General features: G+C 38.6%; 1 protein-coding gene across 3 annotated transcripts in view; it reads right to left on the bottom strand.

Moving 5' to 3' along the window:
- Positions 1-23,004, bottom strand: part of grid1a (glutamate receptor, ionotropic, delta 1a) — a 278,043-nt gene that overhangs the window by 41,464 nt on the left and 213,575 nt on the right. For all 3 annotated transcript variants that reach the window (XM_051960063.1, XM_051960064.1, XM_051960065.1), the window contains exons 5-7: positions 15,353-15,406; positions 3,984-4,157; positions 449-610 (exon numbers count right to left, since the gene is read on the bottom strand). In XM_051960063.1, coding sequence (XP_051816023.1) covers positions 449-610; positions 3,984-4,157; positions 15,353-15,406 — 390 coding nt within the window. The remainder of the gene's footprint in view (positions 1-448; positions 611-3,983; positions 4,158-15,352; positions 15,407-23,004) is intronic.

The raw sequence follows: 23,004 nt of genomic DNA, 5'->3' as shown, positions 1-23,004 counted from the left end.
CTCTGCAACGGTGAGAAATTCCATTATCAGACCGAAATGAATGATATGGAGCCACTTTCTAGTATATGAGGCTGTATTTCAATGCAAGAACTAAAGAGTTACATAAGCAGAAAGAGATCAAAGCTCTGAATCTGCCTCAAATTCTTCCTCATGCCAAACGAGGAGATCCCATTTCATAATCGGTTTCCTTGAGGGCAGAAGATAACAGAAGCGGAGTCTCATAGTAGATCACAGTAGTTCAATGCACTTTCTTAAGGAGTGTTTTGACCGCACAAACCAACTTTATATTTGCTAATGTTTCTCTTGGAAATGCATTTTCTGGATGTAAATTTTCACAAAAATCAGCCATGACAGAATAATGCAGAAACTACTATTCATGATGTCTTTGAAAACAGCAAATACAAAGCAGCGGAACAGTCAAATTAGACAAACTGGTAACTTCAAATACCTTTTGGATCGTGTCAAGCATAGACCATCCTCCGTTCCAGGGCTTAGTGGACTTCCTCATGCAGTTAAGGCTGGCCATACTGTGCCACTTCCTGTCCTCCAGTTTCCTATAGAAGGCGTTGGCCAGCATCAAAACACTGTCATACAGGTAGAGATTCGACACCTGATTGGCCGGGGGAAAAAGAACAAAAGCACAAGCAATTTTTCAGATTTTTTGTAAGCTTCTTCCTTGCAACAAAGAACAGAACACAGTCTGAATACAACAAAGAAAACTAATATTAGCTTCACACAGCGCTCCGGTGAACCCTGTGTTGTTGTTTTTTGCATGTCTTTCAGCCTGTAGGGTTGAATGGTAGAAAACAATCTTGTCTCTTTTCGCATAGAGACATTGGAAAAGGGTTAGAAATGGTGAGAAGTTGTTTCCATGTCCTTTTGGTGTTGAGATGAAGACTCAATTTCTGTTTTCATTCACGAGTGTCCACATTTCTATTTGCAGAAAACCGTCGGGTCAAGCACTGAGGTTGATTTGTCGAACAATGATGGGATATGACTACCTGAAGCTGGTGAAGCGATTTGCATGATACAGCACCGGTAAAAGGCAGACGTGATGCTACTGCTGCGGTGAGATGTGAAAACAGCAATTATTTCTGGTTCAATAATCCTCCGTCTAATGAATTTCAGAGCTGCCATCGGTCCAGATGTCTCCCCTTCAACTCCAGCGCATCCTGTCAGGAATCATGTCTCGTGTCTCCTCTCTTGGTGTGACAGTGGATTTGATAGGTCCTCTGAGTCAAGTCAAGTCAAATCCTCCCACAGCAGTGCATCTGCCAAGGCAATACTAGCTGCCACTCCAGACAGTCGGTTCATGACATATTTAGACTTCACTCCAAGCCTCTCAGTGGTAAGACATCCAACAAGTCAGCTCCACTCGCCTCAAGGTCACTGAGTCAGAAGCTAAGTCCAGGTGAAATACAACTCGGTAGCTTCTGGATTTCACCACAGCTGGCGGGGTTGTGAAAGGCACAGGAGGAGCACCGTAATCTCCTCATTGTTTCACCGTTCTGATGAATGTTTCAACTGCCATTAGCCGATATTTAACCCTCTTTCATGTGAATTATTTAGGACTGTGGGTGCACACAACACATGGTTTTGCCATCTGTCCGGAGTATGGATAAAAAGCAATGCGAACATTTCAGTGGAGCTACGGGGAACACAGAACACTGCACTCCAGATGGATCGAACAAGAGAAACATCTAAGAGGTGTAAGGAAGCGCTCTTCATTTTCTGAAGAAAGCAAGAAGTGGCAAGGTGAGCAAGGTTGCTTTGAAGGCCCAGAGGAAAAAAGAAGTGACATTGCGTGTGAGATAACAATGCTACCACCCTCTTGGTCATTGGCAGAATTTACCTTTGGTTGAGTTTCTGGTTGATAAATCCTTAACAGAAATGATAAAAGACACAATTTGTTCTACAACATATTGCACTTTCAACTACTGATATTAGTTTAAAAATCTCCAAATTGATCATATTAATAGATTAAAGTAGATTTATATGTTATAAAAGCATTCTTTTTTGTTGAAAGCAATAATCTACTCTGTTCTGCTCATTATTCCCTGGACACAAGAGCAGCAGTCATTTGTATTCATGGGTATTCATGTCCCTCATAATTATCTTACCAGGGGACTTGACTATACATTCAGCTGAATACATAATCAGTTAATATTTATACTAATGTACCACTAGCTTGGCTGCGTGCTGTTACATGAAGCACTTGTGGAATCAAGCAGGAATCAAACTCACTGCCCCTCACAGCATTTGGACCAGAAGGACAAGAAAGAACCACCCCATGCCTCTTTCATGTATCCCTCATGTTGGCTGCCGGAAAAAAAGTGGATGAAACACGCTAGTTGCTCGTGAAGCATAAAGTCACAGTCCTATAAATACTCACAGCAAAAGGGAGAGAAAAATACAAGAAAAAAAAAGCACAACCTTGCCACAAGTCAAATACCCGGTACAGCCTCATCCATCACGCTGCTTCCACGCTGTGCATTCACCGTCCTCAAAGCTCACAATCTGAATGTGAAAGTAGCTTATGTTGGTGAATATGCGATTGTTTGGAACATGCGGAGCGTTTTCATGGACAATGGACAGTTTAGAATGGAGATTTTTCTGTGGGTGTTTTGCTGCTGTTTCTTTTTTTAAATATTTTTTTCCTGGTACAATAAAAAAAGAAAAAAGCCACCATTTGAATTCAGCATAATCGGCTGAATTTAAACTGCTTACAGGTACAAACAGCTTTCTACAGCCATGTTTTACCAGCTTGCAATAGGCAACATATTATAGAATATTCTAGAAATATTTTAAGTAGACGAACATGATAAATAAAATAATTACAATTTGCATAATTTTAGTTTGAAACAAAATGTGTCTGTCCATCGTTTCATGTTTTAGTGGTAATTACATAATGATTTATGAAAAAAACTGCCTCAGAAAAGGAGACTTTCTTCTGTACTTTTTAATTTAGTTTATTTTTCTGCAGAATTTGATTCAGGAAGCTTGCAATGTAACCTGACATTATATAGAAGAATTTATGTTTGTGTTTGACAAATATTGACAAATATACAGGATAACAAAAAAAAGTTAATAATTTTAATTCTCAAAGCTCTTTTTTCCTCCTGTCACATTATTCCTAATTGCGAGCTTATTTTATTTATTATTTTTTTCGATTTTTTGCATCTCTATGGAAACAACATAGGCATGGTTAGAAGTAGGAAGAGCTCAAAAATGCGGTACAACACATTTAAAATGGAATAAATAATAAAAAAGAAAAATATGAAAGCTGAATTTCTTTAATCATTTATTTTACAGAAAAAAACACAGCCTAAAAAAAACCCTCCAAACTAGAATCTGTAGAACATTTTTTCAAGTTTCAACGGGTTTTAATAATATTGGGAAAATAAATAGTGACTCTATATATTATAAATATTTTACTAATTGCATTTTTAATTTCACGTTCCGCCCAGTTCAGCACAAAAGTCTCAGATTTTTTGTCATGTGACTGTTGGTTGCAGCGAAGTCACTAAAGGCTTTACTAGTGGTTCCAAGGACCGCATATTTCTTCATTTTTTACAATATACTGTTTGATAAATTATGTATTTTCTGAGAATTTTAGAATAAACTAACTTTGATGAAATACAATGATTTTAATGTTACATTTGGTGAATTTCTTCAGATGAAATCACTGATGCCGAGTTCGAAGATTGTAAGTTCAATATCCAACAATTACATCTATTTTTACTGTTTCTTGTTATAATAAATTGTGTAAATTTTGCATGTTTTTAAAAAACGACAGCTTCCCTTTCAAACCCACCGGTGGGTTTTGGGTTCAGAGGGTTAAAATAATTTGGCAAAAGCGAGAACAGACATAGATTTCCTGTTAATAAAACAAAAGAAGAGTGAGTCCTGTTAGACCACTACAATCTGAATGATAATATTCTTGCGGCTTCAATAGCAAATCTTTAAGGTTTTTTTTGTTTTACCTCCAGGGACTGTAGATAACCTTCTTGTGGGTCACACAGCAGGGAGGAGATGCGATGATTGTTCCTCATACAGCGAACGTTGGTGTCCCTCCACAAAGGGAAGATCTGACGGATGATGGTCATCCGGCCCAGAGAGCTGTGAACCAGCTCCATGATGTCGGCATCGCTCACCTCCTGAGGATGAAGACGGCAGAGGAGGAGTTAAATTAAACACATCCTTTCACTTTATATAAGTCAAAGTGTCACATTTTTATCAGACTGGGATTTTTTTTTCACAGTTAGGAATCATGACGCAAGCCATGAATCTGAGTGGAAAAGAATGAAAACCTTGGAGGGGTTTTGGCTGTGTCTGCTTCTTGAGCAATTAAAATATCAGTTGCCACACTGGGGGGGACACAGAGCAATTAAGTGAGGACAGTTCCATCAAGTTAAATGGGGAAAACTGATATAGAGGCTCAGGCTGAGATTTCAACTTAAGTTCTCGAGTTCTTTTTGGAAAAATTTACTTCTTTATTTCCGTGAACCAAGCAAAGTTTAACTCAGAGAACTTTTCTGTCCCTGCATGTTTTTCTTTTTACAAATTAAATCAAACGAGTCGATGTTTCCAAACCAAAACACAACTGTGAACTGTGCAGCCTTATTACTGTGCTATTCACATCTGATTGACGGATCAATGATCATTTCAAGTATATCCTTCACAATAATAGTGCAGGTGACCCTTGGTCCTCTTCTGTGTGGGATGCTTGTGTAGAGGATCAGATCAATATTCATGAGACGCTGATCTGCCTGCGAGTCTCCAGAGCAGGACAGTGGTCAATGCTGAGGCAGACAGTGAGTCTCTTGAGGAACATTGGGTTCATACAGTATCTGACAATAAAGCTGCGGGTCGGCTGAGGTTGCTGTCAGGTCAAACCTAAGCAGCTAGGTTGGTATAATCCCTCGCCACACATGCCTGAATACATGCTCCCTATCCGTTGTCCTTATCGGACATTTTGATCTCTCCCCTTTGTATCGACCTCTCCAGTTGTTACTGCTGATCTCCATCCGCCTTTAAAGATAATTTCTCCTGCCTCCTGCCATTGTATAGTGCTTCCCCTTTCCTCCTGATGGGGTATGTAATCTCTTATCAGCTTGCCATTGCTCTTACCTAACCATTCTTTCTAGGTTTTCCTAAATTCTGCATCTTTCTCCCCAAACTATTTATCCAGATCTGCTACTTTTGAAAGGTACTTCTCCTTGTAAGCTTTTTTCCCACATGCATATCTTATATGGAGAGAACAGGAAGCAAAAATATTTTTTCCAATTTCCCAGATCTGTGCACAGTGTGAGCAAAACACACCTCAGGTGATTCTAGCTCATCTATTTTTTTCCTCTTTCCTCTGACTCTTTTTTTCTTCTTCTTCTTCACAGTAAGTCAGGTGGAAAATATGAATATTCATGAGTTGCCATGACACATTAATCAGACAAATTATGTCGCACGGTTCACAGAGGTGAACCTTGGTGTCCAAGTTAATAACTTGCAGTGTCACCGAGTCCAAGTATTCTGTCACCATCACAGGTGACATTTATGCCACAACCTGACCGGACGCTGACACAGACCAATGGGACATGGCTCGCAAAATGTGCGTCTTTTTAACCTCTGTTTGAGGAGAAAGTACAGACCATTAAGTCACAATTTGGACATGACTATGATATATTTCACTTCAACAATTTGCAGACAAAAATTACCCATCACTACTTAAAGAATAGAAAGGAAACATACTTCAAGGCTGCTGACTAAAACTGATGCATTATTTTTGGAAGCACTGCGAGGTTTATTCATCTAAAACAAATATGCCATCATATAACCTGTTACTGTCGTTATTGCAAACAGCCACAAACTCCCATCTCCTAAAACTGTATTCCTCCCACTATCTTCATCCCTACCCGGCCTCTTGACATCCACATCTCCTCACACAGAAATTACATGGTTACACCAATGTGGCCATATGCCTACTAGTGATTGTGTTTCTAACCCATTACATAGACTTAAACATACATTTCTGACATGCCATAGCTGATCTTTGGATATTTAACAAGAACTAACTTCTTACTCAGGGAAGTCGCATGGCTGTTGTGGTTTATTGGACTAATCAGTTTTTGCTGGCACTGCTTGAGAGCATTTTTAATAAAGCCCAATAAAACACTTGTGTAATCATCATTAACTTCATTTTCCAAATTAATAATGAAATAATCATCAAAAAAAAGGGAGTGAAGCTAATGCATGTCTGTGTGACTGCACTGTAATCTGAAGCACAAAGCGCCCCGTTATTCAGATTAGTTTCCCTCCACGTTGACCTTTTATCCTTAATCTCTGTCTGACTAAGCGCTGGCATGCTGCCTTTCTACCACTGAAGTTTCACACACAAAAGAAAATGTAATTGCATTTCACCATGATAATAAAGAAAATATGTTCGGCATGTTGCACCTTGGTTTAAATCTGTGTTATAGTGGTTAGATGTTAAGAAACTTTTTCCATATATATAGTGAAACTTATTTTGCAAGTCTCTGTGCATGTGTGCAACATTAAATGTATAATGCTGCTGTTGTACCCAGTGTTTTTAATGCAAGATGTAAAAAGCTGTGTGCATTATATACTAGTCAAACACCACCAAATTTCAGTGTTATTTCTGACAAGCAGAGAGCGTGCAAACTACTTTTAAAATCCGCAATTATCACTCAATTACTTCAGACGTCAAGCTCCTTGGAGGTAACCCCGCTAAGATGTCTGAAAAGGTGAATGCAGCACAGCCATGTTTCAATGACAACTGACGAGCAAAATACATTAATCAAATCAAGTTCAGCTGACAGATAGGCTAAATGATCTTCTTTGTGCTGCTCATTCAAGTTATTAATCTTTCACTGGAAATAAATACAAATTTTAGCGGTAATCATGACAGTCATTTAATTAGAAGTTGAGGTGCCTTTTTATGAAACTGCAGGGAACTAAGCTGAGAAGCAATGCAGCAGAAGGCAGAAATGAAGGACAAAACAGCATTCATTTGAGATTTTCCCTATAAAACACATATACATTCATGTCTTTTTATGCATTTTGAGCATACTGAAGAGAACTTACCATAAAATCAGTTTATTATGGAATTATTTGGTGATTACCTGAATTTTTGGTGGTCCTGTTGTCTCTTTGAAATGTAAGATTCCATTCAAACACCACAAACCTCAAACTACAAAACACACAAGCTGTTGCTGACTTGTTAGACTATGACCTGTATTTACAGAGAAGTAGTTTTACACTTTTATGAAATTGAAGCTTTCCACTCTCATATCAAACACTAAAAGTTATAATATCTTGTAAATTATGCAAAATTACAGGTTTCTCAATTATGTTCTACTCAAGTAGTGCAGTTGTGCTGAAAATTGAGTGTCATATCTAAGTGTACATGGAGAGATGATGTATTTACCTGTTTGGCACAGTGATGACAAATATACTGCACCATTCACGCAAAGAACACATATGATAAACTAGTATATAATACATACAACTTTTACATTTTGCATTAAAAATGTTGAGTACAACCACAACATTGTACATTTAGTGCTGCATATATGCAAAGGCCACTTAGAAACGTCCTTATTTTTGAAAGAAAAGCATTTTTTTTTCAACGAAGATAACATTAAATGAATCAGAAACACAGTGTAGTCATTGTTAATGTGGTAAATGACTATTGTAGCTGGAAACAGCTGATTTTTAATGGAATATCTCCATAGGGGTACAGAGGAACATTTCCAGCAACTCCTGTGTTCTAATGCTACATTGTGTTTGCTGATCGTGTCGAAAGGCTAATTTATGATTAGAAAACCCTTGTGCAATTATACTAGCAAATGAATAAAAGTGTGAGTTTTCATAGAAAACATGAAATTGTCTGGGTGACCCCAAATTTATGAACAATAGTGCAAATAGAAAAAGTTCCTTAACATCTAACCACTATAAAAACAGATTTAAACAGAGGTAAAACATCTATGACGTACTGTCTTTATTATCATGGTGAGATGTAATTACATTTTCTTTTGTCTTGCAGTAAAATTTACATACTTGACACTTCAGAGGTAGAAAGGCAGCATGCCAGCACTTAGTCAGACAGAGATTAAGGAAAAAGGTCAACGTGGAGGGAAACTAATCTGAATAACGGGGCGCTTTGTGCTTCAGATTACAGTGCAGTCACACAGACATGCATTAGCTTCACTCCCTTTTTTTTAATGATTATTTCATTATTAATTTGGCAAATGAAGTTAATGATGATTACACAAGTGTTTTATTGGGCTTTATTAAAAATGCTCTCAAGCAGTGCCAGCAAAAACTGATTAGTCCAATAAACCACAACAGCCATGCGACTTCCCTGAGTAAGAAGTTAGTTCTTGTTAAATATCCAAAGATCAGCTATGGCATGTCAGAAATGTATGTTTAAGTCTATGTAATGGGTTAGAAACACAATCACTAGTAGGCATATGGCCACATTGGTGTAACCATGTAATTTCTGCCATTCTAGTGAGATGTGGATGTAAAGAGGGTGGATAGGGATGAAGATATTTCAAATAAGATAAGATAATCCTTTATTAAATAGAGGAAAGAATGGAATTTTTGGAAATGTGAGTTTGTGGCTGTTTGCAATAACAACAACAGTAACAGGATACACGATGGCATGTTTGTCTATTACTATTAATTTGTTTATCTGTAACTTACTAATCAGTTAAAACATTGCATTCAGTTAATCGTATCGAGGTGAATTTTTATGCACACAACTGAAAACTTTGCTTCTGGTTGCTCACAACTTATGACTACCTGACAGAGAAACAAACAAAAAAAAAAGCACCACTTGCGATAACGTGTTCTGTGCAGGTGGAAAGGCAGCAGGATTTCTGCCCTTTGCTGCCTGATCTGCACCAATATGACCTCTGTTTTCAATCACCGAGCCCGTTTCCTTTGACCGGAAATCACAAATCCAGCTTAAGTGCAAAAAACACCCTGACCTAAGAGGAGAGCATTATGAGTGTATTAGCACTTAAGATTAGTTTGGTTAAGAGGCTGCTTAATTGGAACAAGATATCTCCAATGTGACATAAGGCCCAATGACATGCAAATGATTGCAGTAATAAATTAATTCATGTGTTCTTTTTTACAGTGCCGTGCAATGGTGTACGCCATCCCACTACACAGATCATTGTTCATGACACCACTAGAAGCTGACCAAGTGATATTGACCTAAGTACAAACCACCATCTGAACTTGAATTGAAATTTCAGCCTGTAGTGGGTTTGTGTGAAATTTGAAATGTTCACTTATTAACCCTAATGACATAAAATAAGTGTGAATGTATCTGCTGTAACATTTAGACAAGATGGTTCATGAAGGACGTCGACTGATCCCCATCTGAGGGTTAATTTTTAACATCTGAATTAGATCATCCATGCAGAAAGCCACTGCATGGATGCTGCTGGTGGTTAATGGCATCGAGGACTATCATGGCAAATCCAGTGTTTTAATAAATGCAATATTCTACAGTCCTCTGGAAATTATTATTGTTTTTATGTCATAAGTGGCCTCCTCAATAATCCACCTTCCAAGCCTATAATATGATGTGGCGGACATTGCGTCAGTAGAATAGGGTTTCCATCTGAGTTGCTTGATGGGCAGTTACCCAAGACATCAGTCATATCATGACTGTCCTCCTCGACTCCGTCTGTCACAGCAGGCACAACCACCTAATCCATCAAACATTCTCAAGTGTCACTGTCCCGCCTTTGAAGGGGGAAAAAAAAAACAACAACAAATCCTCCCAGGATGTGCAATCCATCTGAGTCGACCAGCCGGTGTCAGAGGCGGACAGCCTTCTGTGTGCTAGCAGCTGGAACACCCTGGTTTAGCGGGTGGTTTAGCGAAAAACACGCCTGCCTATCATCTCTGTGGCCTCCTGCTCACATCAGGTTCTGCTGCACTTCTTACACGTTGACTTCAAAGCTTTCTGTTTTTATCCTCCAAAGATCACGTTGGTCACTTTTGTGATGAGTAAATTCCATGCCCTGAGGTCTTGTGAACTGTGAAATTGACTCCTTTGATTTTAAAATACATTAGCACCAAAGCTAAAAATGTTGAGAGAAAAACAAACTGTTTTCCACTTACAGATTTTACACATGACATTTTAATAAAATATAGAATTTCAGGGATTAAGTCAGACAGAAAAGCAATAGGCAACAATTTTACTTACTGTTTTTCTATGCTCTATTTTTGTGTTCAAAAATGCCAAACAAGGAGTTTCTCAAATGTGAAGGTAATAAACTCAACTCTGTCTTTGGATTTCATTATTTCTTTTGGTTGTTGTTGGTAACGCAAAACAAGACATCTGAAAATGTCACTCTGGGCTGAAGAAAATTAGATTGAAAATATCTTTTGTTGCAGATAATGTCCCCTGTGGTGCAAACATTTTTGACATTGTTATAAGTGACATTACTTGCGTCATTATTAGCTTGGGCCTGGGTTTCCTAATGCACAACCGAAAACCTTCATTGTAAAATGCGGATTATCAGATAAATGCAGGAAGGTCTAATGAAAAACATAATTGAGCTGCATTATGGGAAAATGTAGTCATTTTCAGTCTGACCCACACTAGAAAGTTAAGGTCAGAACATCTTGGTCTTTGTTCCATCATTTTTACTTAACTAAATGACTGCACTTTTTCTGACGACTCCCTTGGGTAACATCACTAGAATCGCCTCATGGTTTCTAAGTTTAGAAGTAAAGCATTATGAAATGACCCGTGAACACTACTCCTCCAGACCCGCTTTGTTGTTTTAGGACCTGCAGGCTGTGTCCATGTGCACGTCTGCATCAGGACTACCCATTGAAAAGAACTGCCAGAGGAAATGAAAAATCAGATTGTCCATCTTTCCAAAGATGGAAAAGGATACAGAAAGATCTGTGACCAACTAAGAATCTGTGAAAGTAAAGCTGCAGCAGTAATCAGGAGGTATAGAGCGAGCCATTGTGCCACAAATCAAAGCTGCAGCACCCGTCATCCTTCAATGACACCATGGACGGTGCACTACTTGCACACTTTTATCTCTGAAAAACAGTCAGGGAAGTGCTTCAGACTTGGCACAGGGATTACCAGTGGAAATCAGAGTCTCTGTGACAGGCCAGTGCATAACATTAACCTCTATGGACGGTGGCCAAGAAAAAAAAACCTTGCTTGCTCTTCAGCACAAAACTGCAAGATTAAACTTTGTTAAAGAACCCGAAAAGAAGCCTGATTAATATTGGAGGCACAGTCTTTGATCAAGATAAGTGTGTTTGGGTCAGATGGATTGAGGCATGTTTGGTGAGAACCTGGCCAGGACTATAGTGAGTGCATAATCCTTACAGTGAAGCATGGAAGTGCGAGTGCAATGATATGGCGTAGCAGGCATGCAAAAGGTGTTAGGGAGATGACATTTATAGATGCCTGTGGATATACTGAAATACTGGATGACTCTTAGTCCCCAGAAACTTGACAGAAGAAGGATAATCCAGCATGATAACGATCTAAAGCACATTGCCAAAATCACTCAAGAGTTTCTCAGGAAGAAAAAAGGTTAATACTGTGACCTGGCCAAGTAGGTCGCCTGAGTAGAATCAAGTCTGAATCTTTGAGGTATTTTAAAGAGAGCGGTAGAGCAATGCGACACCTCCAGCAAAGCAAAGTGGGAAAAAAATGGTTTCTGAAAAAAAGGCAAAAAAAAAAAACTCTTCAGAAAATTGTACAACATCAATATCCTCCATACCCAGGAGGATCATCAGTAATAAAGGTGGATATTTGCCATATTGAAAAACAAAATAAAACTGACTTTTATTGCTTTGAGCTCTTCCTGTGGGGTCTGAATTTTGAATATGGACCAGAAATGTCAGTTTAACTCCTATCCCTGGTTGGGCTTTTCAGTAAAGGTAGACAGAAGACCAACAACACCAATAAAAACACACAGACAACAATATAAACTACACTACACACAGAGAGAGACATAATGACACAATCCACGGTCAGTCAGTCCTTATAGATGTCATAGGTGGGTACATTTTTGCTTTTCTTTCAGCCAATATTTAGCTCTTGCTGTAAAACTTTTAAAATCTGCAAACATATTAAATTCGTTTGGTAATGCATTCCAGATATGACCGCCTGTGATTGAAAAGGCTGTCTGTCCAAATGTAGTTCTGTGGTAGGATATTTGTTGTTGGTGGAGCTTCTAGCAACCTGGTTGTCATCCTTGTCTTCTACATTTACATAGGACCAAACATCCTAATGCTAAAACCTAGAAGTAATACAGTTTGCCATTTTGATTTTGTCGACTGCTAGTGTGTTGCTCAAGTCACACGTTAGCAAAAAGACTAATCAGAGCACAGCATCAGTTTCATTTCTTTTGTTTTTCCGTAACATCTTATTGTTTTGTTCGACTTGTGATCGCACTCTTACATCACCTCGTCCCCGTGGACTCTTATCGCATGTCCAGCTTGACAACCACAGTCTTCAGTTCACATGCTGCTGATGCTGGCAGATTAGCATAACCGGTCACAACATTTGAATAAAAAGTGAAACCTTGCTTTGACTGTTTGAGGTCCAAAGTCTGGCACGACCGCAGACGACCGATGAAGGTGGGCAAGTGAATCACCTGGTTAAAATGTATGTCACAACTCTGTCATGACCAGCTGAATAGTAGCAGCTGTCTGCAGGGACTGATGGTGCATTCAGGGCAAAGAGGTAACAGGGAGCCGTTATTTCCCTGCAGGGTTTTGTGACACAGCCAGGCTGCATCTGGTCAGGCTTACAGGATTCCCAGATTTTGAGTGCAGGGAACAGTTTCTAAGTATATCATAGCCATGTAGCAAGGTGGGATTACAGCATTCACCAGCAGCTTCTTTGAGCGATTCCTCACGTGTTTTATCGCATTAGAAAAAACGTGTGCATGCTCTTTTTGCCATAAGCCATGCGAGGAGCTTGTTAGAAATCTAATCACAAGCTAATGGAAACAAATTAGCTTTGCACCTTCCTTTAAGTCCGCCTCCTCTTTATAGATAAGAAGGCATTGTGGATAAATCTTTTACAGTTAGATACATGCCTGAATTCAATTTACAAGGTGATTCTTATTGGTAACAATGTCAGATGGGGAAAAAAAGATGGACTTGTTAGTAGCTCAGAGTTTCTGTGTTATTTTTTGGGTGTATAAGAGCAGCTCTGGAGGCCAACATCTGTGAGAAAATTATGTTGGCGTGAGTAGTAATTGAATTTTTTTGTTAGTCTTTTCAACATGTCTGTGTTATTCTCATTTCAAGGTGATTGTCAACTTCATGGGCAGTTTATCTTGGGTGATGAAATGTAAGGCAGAGAAAAAGACAGAGAGAGGGAAAATGGATAAACAAAAATTATAGTGTGGCAGAGATAAAGCTAGAAAAAAGTCTCTTTACTGCCTTGGAAAATGAAAACTGCAAACTGAGAAGAACGATATAGAAAAAGGGACAGCGAGACAAGTGGACGAGATAATATTTTAGAGTTCATAGATCCAAACAGGCACATTTCCTCCCTTTAAATGTGTACCAGGGAGAGATATCTCTGCAGTAAGCCACATCACATCAACCATTAAGCCAGTGCCACTGAAATTAAGATGCCATTAGTTCATACTTTCCCAGAGTCTGATGCAATTAAAGCTAATGTCTTTGTGGAGGTCTGCAGTAATTGACTGAGAGCCTTGCTTGAGTTTGTATGTGAATACTGCTTCAAATGACTGGACCCATTTTATCATCTTGTTTGAGACACCAAAAGCCAATCAACACAATAATATGACTTAAGCTGCCAGATACAGAAAAGGTTTCAGGGAACTCAAGGTCTCATTAGCTATTGTAAGTCAATACTTCAGTTATGTGTATGCTGAAATGCACAGAGACAATGTGACAAGGTCATATTTTATAAAAGCTCATTATAGTCTAAAATTAGGTAATTTAGGCTGCCAGAGAGCAGAAGGCTTCCAACACACTGAGCCTCATTAACTTTCCTAAATCAATATACTGGTATAAGCGACTGAAATATACAGAAATTCTGCATGATGAATTTTTAAATAAAGCATAAATGGCAACTGTTTTATTCTAGTTGGTTAGTCTGATGTGTGCTGCGGCTGATATGTGTTTTCAATGTCCTACTGAGAGTAAATTTTCTGTTTTTCCCCTGAACTGCAGCTTCTCAGTACTGCCTAAATAACATGCCCGTCAGGGGAATATAGACATATTTATCATGCTCTATGGATTATGAATCAATATGTGTCATGTTTTGGGTTCCAATGAGATGTTCCTACAAGTCAGGCAGTGATGTCTCATTAAAATTCATCGTGATCCTCCTTGGAAACTAGATGATACATTGCAGGAGGTTTATTGTAACATAATAAATATGAACAAATGTAAAATACATGATGTGTGTATGTGGTTGTCTAGAAGAGCGCCTCTGGGTACAAAATAATTGAGGGACTTTTGAAGTCCATGGGATATATCTTGCACACATTTTTTATTAAAAATAAAAAATGGTGTTTGTATGTTCATTATGATCATGTCTTCACAAATTCTTATTGTCGTTGTATTATTTATTGTAGGATGCCAATTAACACAGACTACCGATGGAAGCTAGCTTTTCTGCTAACTCGGGTGGATTTTCATTTGTTAAATTGTTGATAAACGTACATTGTCCCTTTATTTAAAAAAAAAAGAAATAAAGAATACAAAATCAACAGGTTTACTAGAATATCTTTGTAAATGACTTTCAATTTCAATTTTACTCAATTGTATATATAATATTTAGAAGAATCTTTCTGTAAAAATGCCATGTGGTGTTTGGTTGGAGGCGGCCATGTTGATTTTAGGTCTGAAAACTGCAAAAACATCAACTAGGACACCTGTCAACTACGTTACAAAAACTCCCGCAATTATACACCAACACTTCTAATGACCAGAGGAATGCAATTATTCCAGGTAATCTGTGAGAAATGTTTTATTTAATGTCTTATATTCATGAGTTTAAGCATTGGGCCAGTCCTTTGCATTGTAATGCAAGTCTACGATTGTGTATTCAGGAAGTACATCAGAGTTTTGTGCTGTTAGAGCCACTTTAGAAGACCAATTAGGTCACTGTCAGACACACAGAGCACTGCTACAGAAATGCCAACAATTAAAGCAAGGGCAGTTACACCACATAAAGGCTGAGCCCCTCCAGCAGCGAAGACAAAAGAAAAAACAAAAGATGCACTGGTACTCAAACTGAATAAGAGAGTGTGCTTCTAGGTGTTTCATGTGTTTGCGCGAGTCTCACCTCATTGGCAAAGACCCAGTGACTGTCCTTGGATGCCAGGTTGGTTTCCACGGCCTGCAGAGATAAAAGAAATGAGAGAAGAGAGACAGAGAGAGAAGCACAATTTAAGAACCGAGCATGTACATTCCCTGAGATCTTAAGATAGTCCCTGTCAGTCACTGCTCAGGTGTCGCTGGAGCTTAATTTGTAAATCAAGACATCCTAGAACACATGCAGGGCACCGGTCTGACGTGTCAGCTGGAGGAAAATATCATCATGGAAGGCACCAAAATCACACTGTCTGAATGTATTGGACAAACCGGTTATTCTAAGTAATGCAATAATGCGCACATATATTTTGGATTTGAGAATGAAACCCGAGGTAAAGATGTGCCTAGAATATTATACCACAACTAATTTCACCTTAACCTATAAAATACATTGTAATAATGGTACAGGAGGTTTGGAGTCCATAGAAACAGGTACTGTTGTTGAAGATAAATCTGCGACCTGAGATTTCGTGGAAATGCATATAAAGAAAAAGAAACATGACACATTTATGTCATTCTCGGAAACTTTTAAAAACATTTTGAGTCATTTTAGGCATTTTAGGCAATTTGGACAATTTATGAGTCAATTAGCACAATTTGAAAATACTCTTGGACAAATTCCATGTCATTCTGATAAATTTGAACAAATTTGTGTCATTTCTGGACACAATTCTGTTATTTATTTTGGGAACATTTTTTTGTCATTTTAGAAACATCCATCCATCCATTCATTCTCTAAACACCGCTTTATCCTCACTAGGGTCGCGGGGGTTGCTGGAGCCTATCCCAGCTGACTCAGGCGAAGGCAGGGGACACCCTGGACAGGTCGACTTTAGAAACATTTTGGACTAATTCTATGCCATTTTTTAAAAACAATTTATCAGTAAATTAACACATTTTGGACAGATTTTTGTCATTTTGGGCAACTTTGGTGCCATTTTGAACAAATTCCAGTCATTTTGGCAAATTTATGAGACATTTTGGACAAATTTGTGTAATTTTGTCTAATTTTCTACATAATTCTGAATACATTTCTGTCATTTCGGGAACTTTTTCAGCCACTTATTAACATTTTGAGTCATTCTTTTTTGTACAGGCCTTATCAAGCTTTAATTGACCAGTGCGGTGTGTTGTGAGGTGTTAAGGCTCAGACAAACAGGCCAACAGTGACAGGATCGACAGTTTGTACATAACAGCTATCAAATTGTGGTTCCACTTCTAAATTACACAACGTCTGGATTTGTGGTGCATATTTTGGTGCATATCTGCCCTCTCAATCTCTAATTGACTGAGAGGGCAGATTTTGGAGCGAAAACACAGCTTTGTGCCGAAATTCCACAGTCAGATGTCGAAACCTTATTTAAAACACACACTGGCTGCTTTGTGAGCATTTCAACTTCATTCAGACATTGAATGGAATCATCTGAATACAAGGCACACCTCTATAAGCATTAATCTTCCTTTTCATCCTGCTGCTCTGCTGTCACAGCAATGCATTACCTGTCTGAAGCCTAAACCCACTTACACAGATCCACAGCCAAGAAACCTGCTTTTTAAGGTAGTTATGACAGAAAGCGGACTGTAATCTGGTTACTGAAGTGTACGGAAATGCACTGAATAACCTAAAATATCTCAATACAGGTGACAATACCTCCCCCACGGAATTACCCAAACCGTCCATGTCATTATGAAGTTCTTCCACCTGTCAAAAGACTAAACACATTTTACATCTGTCATGCTTAACGTCTCAACGCATGCCCTCTTCTCCAAATTGCTATCATTAGTGTCCAAATGAATCCCGTTCACACAAACCAATGAAGACTGATGCCTGTACATATAACCGACAGAACCCTGCTGCAGTTCTACTCCACAACACCATGCTCATCAATAATAGCCGGTGCAGAGTGGAGCACCAAAAATCTGCCAATCGATCTTCTAACCTTGGAAGAGTCCTGATTTTATTTTAATGCTCTTCTCTCTCTTTGCCAGATTGATCTCATCAAACTGCAAGAGGACCATACAAGCGCAGGAGAAATATTTACCTCCATGGTTGAAATACCATGGCTCATGGCCATGGCTCAAATTAAAGTGTGAGGCCACATGCCTTCAAAAAAATCACCTTGAAATCCAAATAGATTTGCTAACATTATCAGTGGATGCTATAAAACATCAGACAGATGCTGGATGGACTGTCTCACTTAAGATTTATGAACAAGAAGAGTGAAAACATATGTCATGGAAATGATCCTTCAGTCCTGATAAAAGAAAGTTCATCATCTTAGAGGTAAGGGTTTATTTCTGACAGCGCATATTTGTGTTGCACACATAAAATGGTTAATTTCAGTCTTGCATAGTGGACATTTTGATTCCTCCACACTACAAATTTGTCTGTAAAGAAAAAACTCAGAACTGGTGTGCAACACAACAGTTTCTCATTCCAGCTATGAGAACATACGTGGAACATTTATGGTTTACTCCCATCAAGGATCAGACTTTGATTAATTATATATGTTCACAATGTTGGTACAATAATATTGTTGTAATACAGGCATTTACCAAACTGTAAGTCACATTTACTAAAACAGAGAAAAAAGGAAATACTTTGCGACCGTGTTAAAAAAAAAACTTCATGTCTATAAATACAATTGTCTGACCACAGTAATTTTTCATAATCATTAAAATAATTTCCATTCACATGTACAAAAACAGCTTGACAAAACAAACAGAAGTGTCATAATTCAATCCCTATTTTTCATGTAATTTTTCTACTGTTTGGATCCTCCTCTTCTTCTAGGATTTAATGGCACCAAGTGTTTATCTTAAGGCACTTAACTTCTAATATTCGACCAACTGCAATTCACTGAGCATCTATTGACATTAACATTACACATTTAGTTGCAAAGCCAAACACCTCGGCACCAGTGTGGCCACATTCCGCTTCAAAGAGTCTAACAGCTTGGAAGAGCCAATTTTTGAGATTCTGCAGCAAAAAGGTGACGGTCAAAGGTACATATCAAACCGCTAATCCAACATAGGGGCATAAAATGAGCAGAATCATCACTATTCACATCCTTTCTATCAGCAGCTAAATGATCATGTTCGCCCCATTGTGTGTTTGTGTGTCTTTGTTTGCAGGTGTGGAACAAAATAAGATTTAGAAGAAAGTAGAGAAATGAATTCTACAGCGTTCAAGGTTGAGCTGTGGGGACGCAGTAAACAAAAGCTGGAACAAAAAGAAGCAAAAGCCGAGAGATGAAACTTTGGTTTCCTGTGTGTGTTTGTGGGTGGATGGATTCATGAGTTTTTTAGAAATAAACTCAGGACGGTGTTATTTTTGTAAAGTGAACATTGTCTCAATAGATATATCTATACGGAAACATTTCAGTACACTGCAAGTTTTACTGTTGCCGCAGTAGTTTCTCATGAGCTGTGTGTAAAAAAAAAAAATCCTTTTCCACATGACGCAAAGCGGATTTTTTCACATGGATAATTACATTAGCGCTTAAACCTTTTGTGGATGACTCAAAAGGATGGTTTGGCGCATTGTTTCATCAAAAGGACATGATGTGTTAATCTAGCGTGGCACACAATTCATTGTAAAGCTGTAGGTTAAAGGCACAAGCTCATTAGATCGCATCCTTGTAATCTGTATGACGGGAAACTATCAGCAAAGCTCCTTTCATGTGCAAAAAATCCATTCATTGAAATTATGATAATGTCTCTGCGGCCCTAAATAAAATCTGACAATGATAACTACTGTCTGCCTTGAAGAATAACCTTGACATTCAGGAAAGACGACAGCTCCTTGAACTGCTTTCATTGTTGCAGACAAAATCTGTCAGATGTCATAATGGTATAAAACAAAGTCAAGTGCTGTGTTGTGGGTGAGTTAATATGTGCCAGCTGGGATGCAATATTTCGTTGAAGCTCTGGGCAGAGCAGAGCCGAACACTGAGAGGTTCATCATCAGTTCACGGCAGAAGTGAACACTGACAACTGAAGACGTTCTGCAAATAAACCCTTGTTAAGCTAAACGATGTCTACAAGCTGATGTTTAGCCTGTGACAAACACATAGTTGTGCCAACACAGACTGAGAATCAATTCATTGATAGTTAGTGTTGCCCTTTTCTCCAACATCTTACAGGAAAGCAAAGCAACTACTGTTTTTAATGCACAATAAATTCATACATGCTGCATTTAACAGGATACTAAATTAACTTAGTATCGTTTTGCATTCATGGGTGCACCATAGTCCAGACAATCCTTTCCAAAATGTGTAATATGATTTCAGTTTACAAGGAGCTGAACGTTGAGGCCTCAGCAACACTGTGCTTACAGTACCTAAGGGTGTTGCTCATTAAGATTCAACACGAGTAGCTCCGAAATACAAAAGCCTCTTGTGTCTAAGCACAATTCCTACATTATTTTGCCTAATCAGCCCCTTTTTCTAATCGCACACATTCTCATGTCAGTTGAACTAAGCAAGGGTTTTCCCCTTTGCTTAAAATTTATCACACCAAAGCTTAAAATTCCCTTTGAGACATTTAATGTTATCGACATCCAGGCAGAGTAATTTCAGCTTTGTGTGTTTCTTTTTTTCTTTCCTATTCACTTCAGGAGATGATGTAAGAATGAAACTCTGGAGAGCAATGCGGTTTTGGTGAAGGAGGCATAGACAAGAGCCTGGAGTGACATCTGAGGAATATTCTATACTGTTGATACAGCCAAAGCCAGGCGACAGTAAGATCTCTAATCAGAGAGGCAAAGTACCCCAGGCATGTTCTTATACAGTAGCAATGCCACAAAGGCAGGCAGAGGATGCCAACTCCGATTTAAAACCGTGACAGCCGAAAAGGGATTGAGAGGAATTGCGGTTAGAAGGATGTGAAAATAGGTGGGGGGAGGTTTGCGCAAAGGCTCAGACGATTCAGGATGAATCTCCTGAATGTGAAAAGATGAGAGTGCTCAGTGTAAACACATTCAGTGCAATTATTTGCTGCAGCACAAAGCTGCATTGTAAGTGTTTTAAAAGCAAAGCTAGTTGGGATTGTGCACTCAGATACTTGATTATTAGGTAGAACTTGAGAAAACTAAATGCACTCCAAAAAATTGGTAATATTTCTGTAAAAATCTATACTCTATGAAGGATATAATGTAAAGATTTTACCGTACATGTGCTTATGTTGTTTTTGAAAACTTCCGGACTGCACGACTGTTCCATTCAACAACATAATGTACCTGAAAAACAACAACACTTGGCAATCTTTTTTTCTATTTTTGAAGACATTCTTTTATTAAATGCGTATATAAATACACAGTTTAAACAGTGTGCATGTAGAAGTACTCATCCATCTTACAGTATCATCACAGAGCTGCCTGATCGATCCCAAATGCATCCTGCACAATGACAATGAGCAAACACACAGCCACAACCATCAAGAACTAATTTCAGCGATTACACAAAGCCCAAGGACTCCTGCAACAGATGGTTCAGCCCCCGCAGACCTCTGATCTCCACATCATGGAGTCAGTTTGGGATTAGATGATTAGAACAGAAAACACTGTGATGAACTGCTGCAAGTTCTCCAAGATGCCAGGAACAATGCACCGGCCAAGGACTTTGAAAAAGTCTGTGTCCTTTGGAGAATTAGCGCTGATTGAAAGGCTAAGGTTCTGCAGATGCCGAGAAACTGTTGAAGCATTATTTTTCAGCGCATCTTCACTTTTTTCTTTAGCTCCTTGTCTGCATAACTATTCCCCTCTGCTAATCTGCGGGGTGTTTGTCACGAAGCACAACATGACAACAACATCCATAAACAGATTTTTCCTGCATTTAAGCGTCGTTCATCTCAGTAGCTATTACACAGAATTATGAGCCGCAAAACTGTAATGGTTTACCGCTCCTCCTATTAAAGCGAAAATAATGAAAACATTTGTGATGATTCAATTAATTGCGTTTACAGTGATTAGGAACTACTCAGAAGCTAATTTCATCAAAAGTGCAATCTACTGCAACCTGCTACTGTTTGCTAATTAATCGGTGCGCGAATAAAATACTGTAAGTTAACCAAAACTGTACTTGAAAGCTAATTAAAATGATCGCTTGTGATGATTAGTTGTTGGAGCAACCAGTGTCTTTATTTAAGAACTATTACACTGTTTGAGTTCCAACTGTGACATTTTTCACTTGAGCTAAACTAGGATCAGGAGCATTAAAATACTTATAGACATGTAGGCTCATAGATGAGACTTGTTTGATCACAACTCATTCAGGTGCTCATATTTCAGTGTCTAGAACTTGTGACTATAGCAAAGCAAATGACCACTGTGGATTACACCGTTTAGACAGACTAATCAGCCCAATTAGTCAACAAGTCCAGGACTTGTCCGGGTTCAAATAAAAATTTCCATAATTATATCCTCTTTTACTTTTAGCTACATTGTACCCAAAAAATATTACACTATGTGAATCTTGGTCTATTCATCTTCAATATGAAGATCCATATCTACAGATGAATCAGTTTCTCTAATCACACACTTTCCTCAAAATATTCACAATGCAAAAGAAATCTGAGCCTATTATGATCAACATTACCAGAAATTGCTAGTTTGCATTTCCAGTGTTCAAAATGTGCATTAGCATCATAAAATAGGTCTCTCGCAGATTGTGACTCAGAAGCAGCAATCAGCAAGAGCAAAGCTTTAGCAGTTATGGTAATTCTGATTCTTAAGTTTTCGAAAGTCTTGTGCTGTTATAAGACACGTGAGTCTAAATACTGTTGTAGCGTCACTAAAAACACCGGATTTACAGTGTTGACAGTTCCCCAGGAACTGAGGGGAAAAACATCTGTCTGCTGCTCTTAAAAAGCTTCTGAAAAGTGTCCAGTGTCTCTGTGTTCACTAAAGACCTAATCTGCTAAGCATTTTCTAATTTTGCATTTTAAACAACTCTTAAAGAATTAAGTGGTTCACTTTAGACACAAATTTATTATCTAAAATAAGTAAAATAAAAGAATTTAAGAATCCCTTGGCACTACATTGGTCATGAATTCCAGTTTATAACATCTTCACAAATTCATCTGCACGGGGGGTCCTCGGTATGCGACGTCCTCGACAAACGCCGTTATGTCACAACTAGTAACATGGAACTAGTTGGCGAGCGGGGCAGTGCGAAGGAATACGTCGTCACGTGGCGTTATAAAACGGCTTTGTTTACTTTTGCTGTATGCCACTTTCGATTGTACTACATTCGCTAACTTTTTGCCCAAGCGTAAGTCAGACTCTTCTGATGGCAGTGCTTCGAAGCAAAGGAAAGTCATCTATGTGTGCTGTCTTCACTACAACATTAAAGCTGTAGCTGTACCATGATCCAAATGTTTGCTGCCCCAGAAAAGCAATATAAGCCTGGTTTATGCAACGTGGCGACGCTGTCTATTGCCTCCCCCTCATCGCTGCAGACTAAATGGTAGTTATCAGCTAAGAGCTAGGCAAGACACTCATTGTAAAACCAGAGATCGGATTTGCTGCAGATCTAGAAATTTAAATCTGGAAATGCTCCCGTCATGCTCACAATGACGTCATTGAAAAGCTAATTCTCTAACAGTGTGGAGGTAAGAACACTG

Source organism: Acanthochromis polyacanthus, chromosome 15 (assembly GCF_021347895.1).
Source record: "Acanthochromis polyacanthus isolate Apoly-LR-REF ecotype Palm Island chromosome 15, KAUST_Apoly_ChrSc, whole genome shotgun sequence".
Taxonomy (NCBI): domain Eukaryota; kingdom Metazoa; phylum Chordata; class Actinopteri; family Pomacentridae; genus Acanthochromis; species Acanthochromis polyacanthus.
This window is presented reverse-complemented; position numbering and strand designations above follow the sequence as displayed.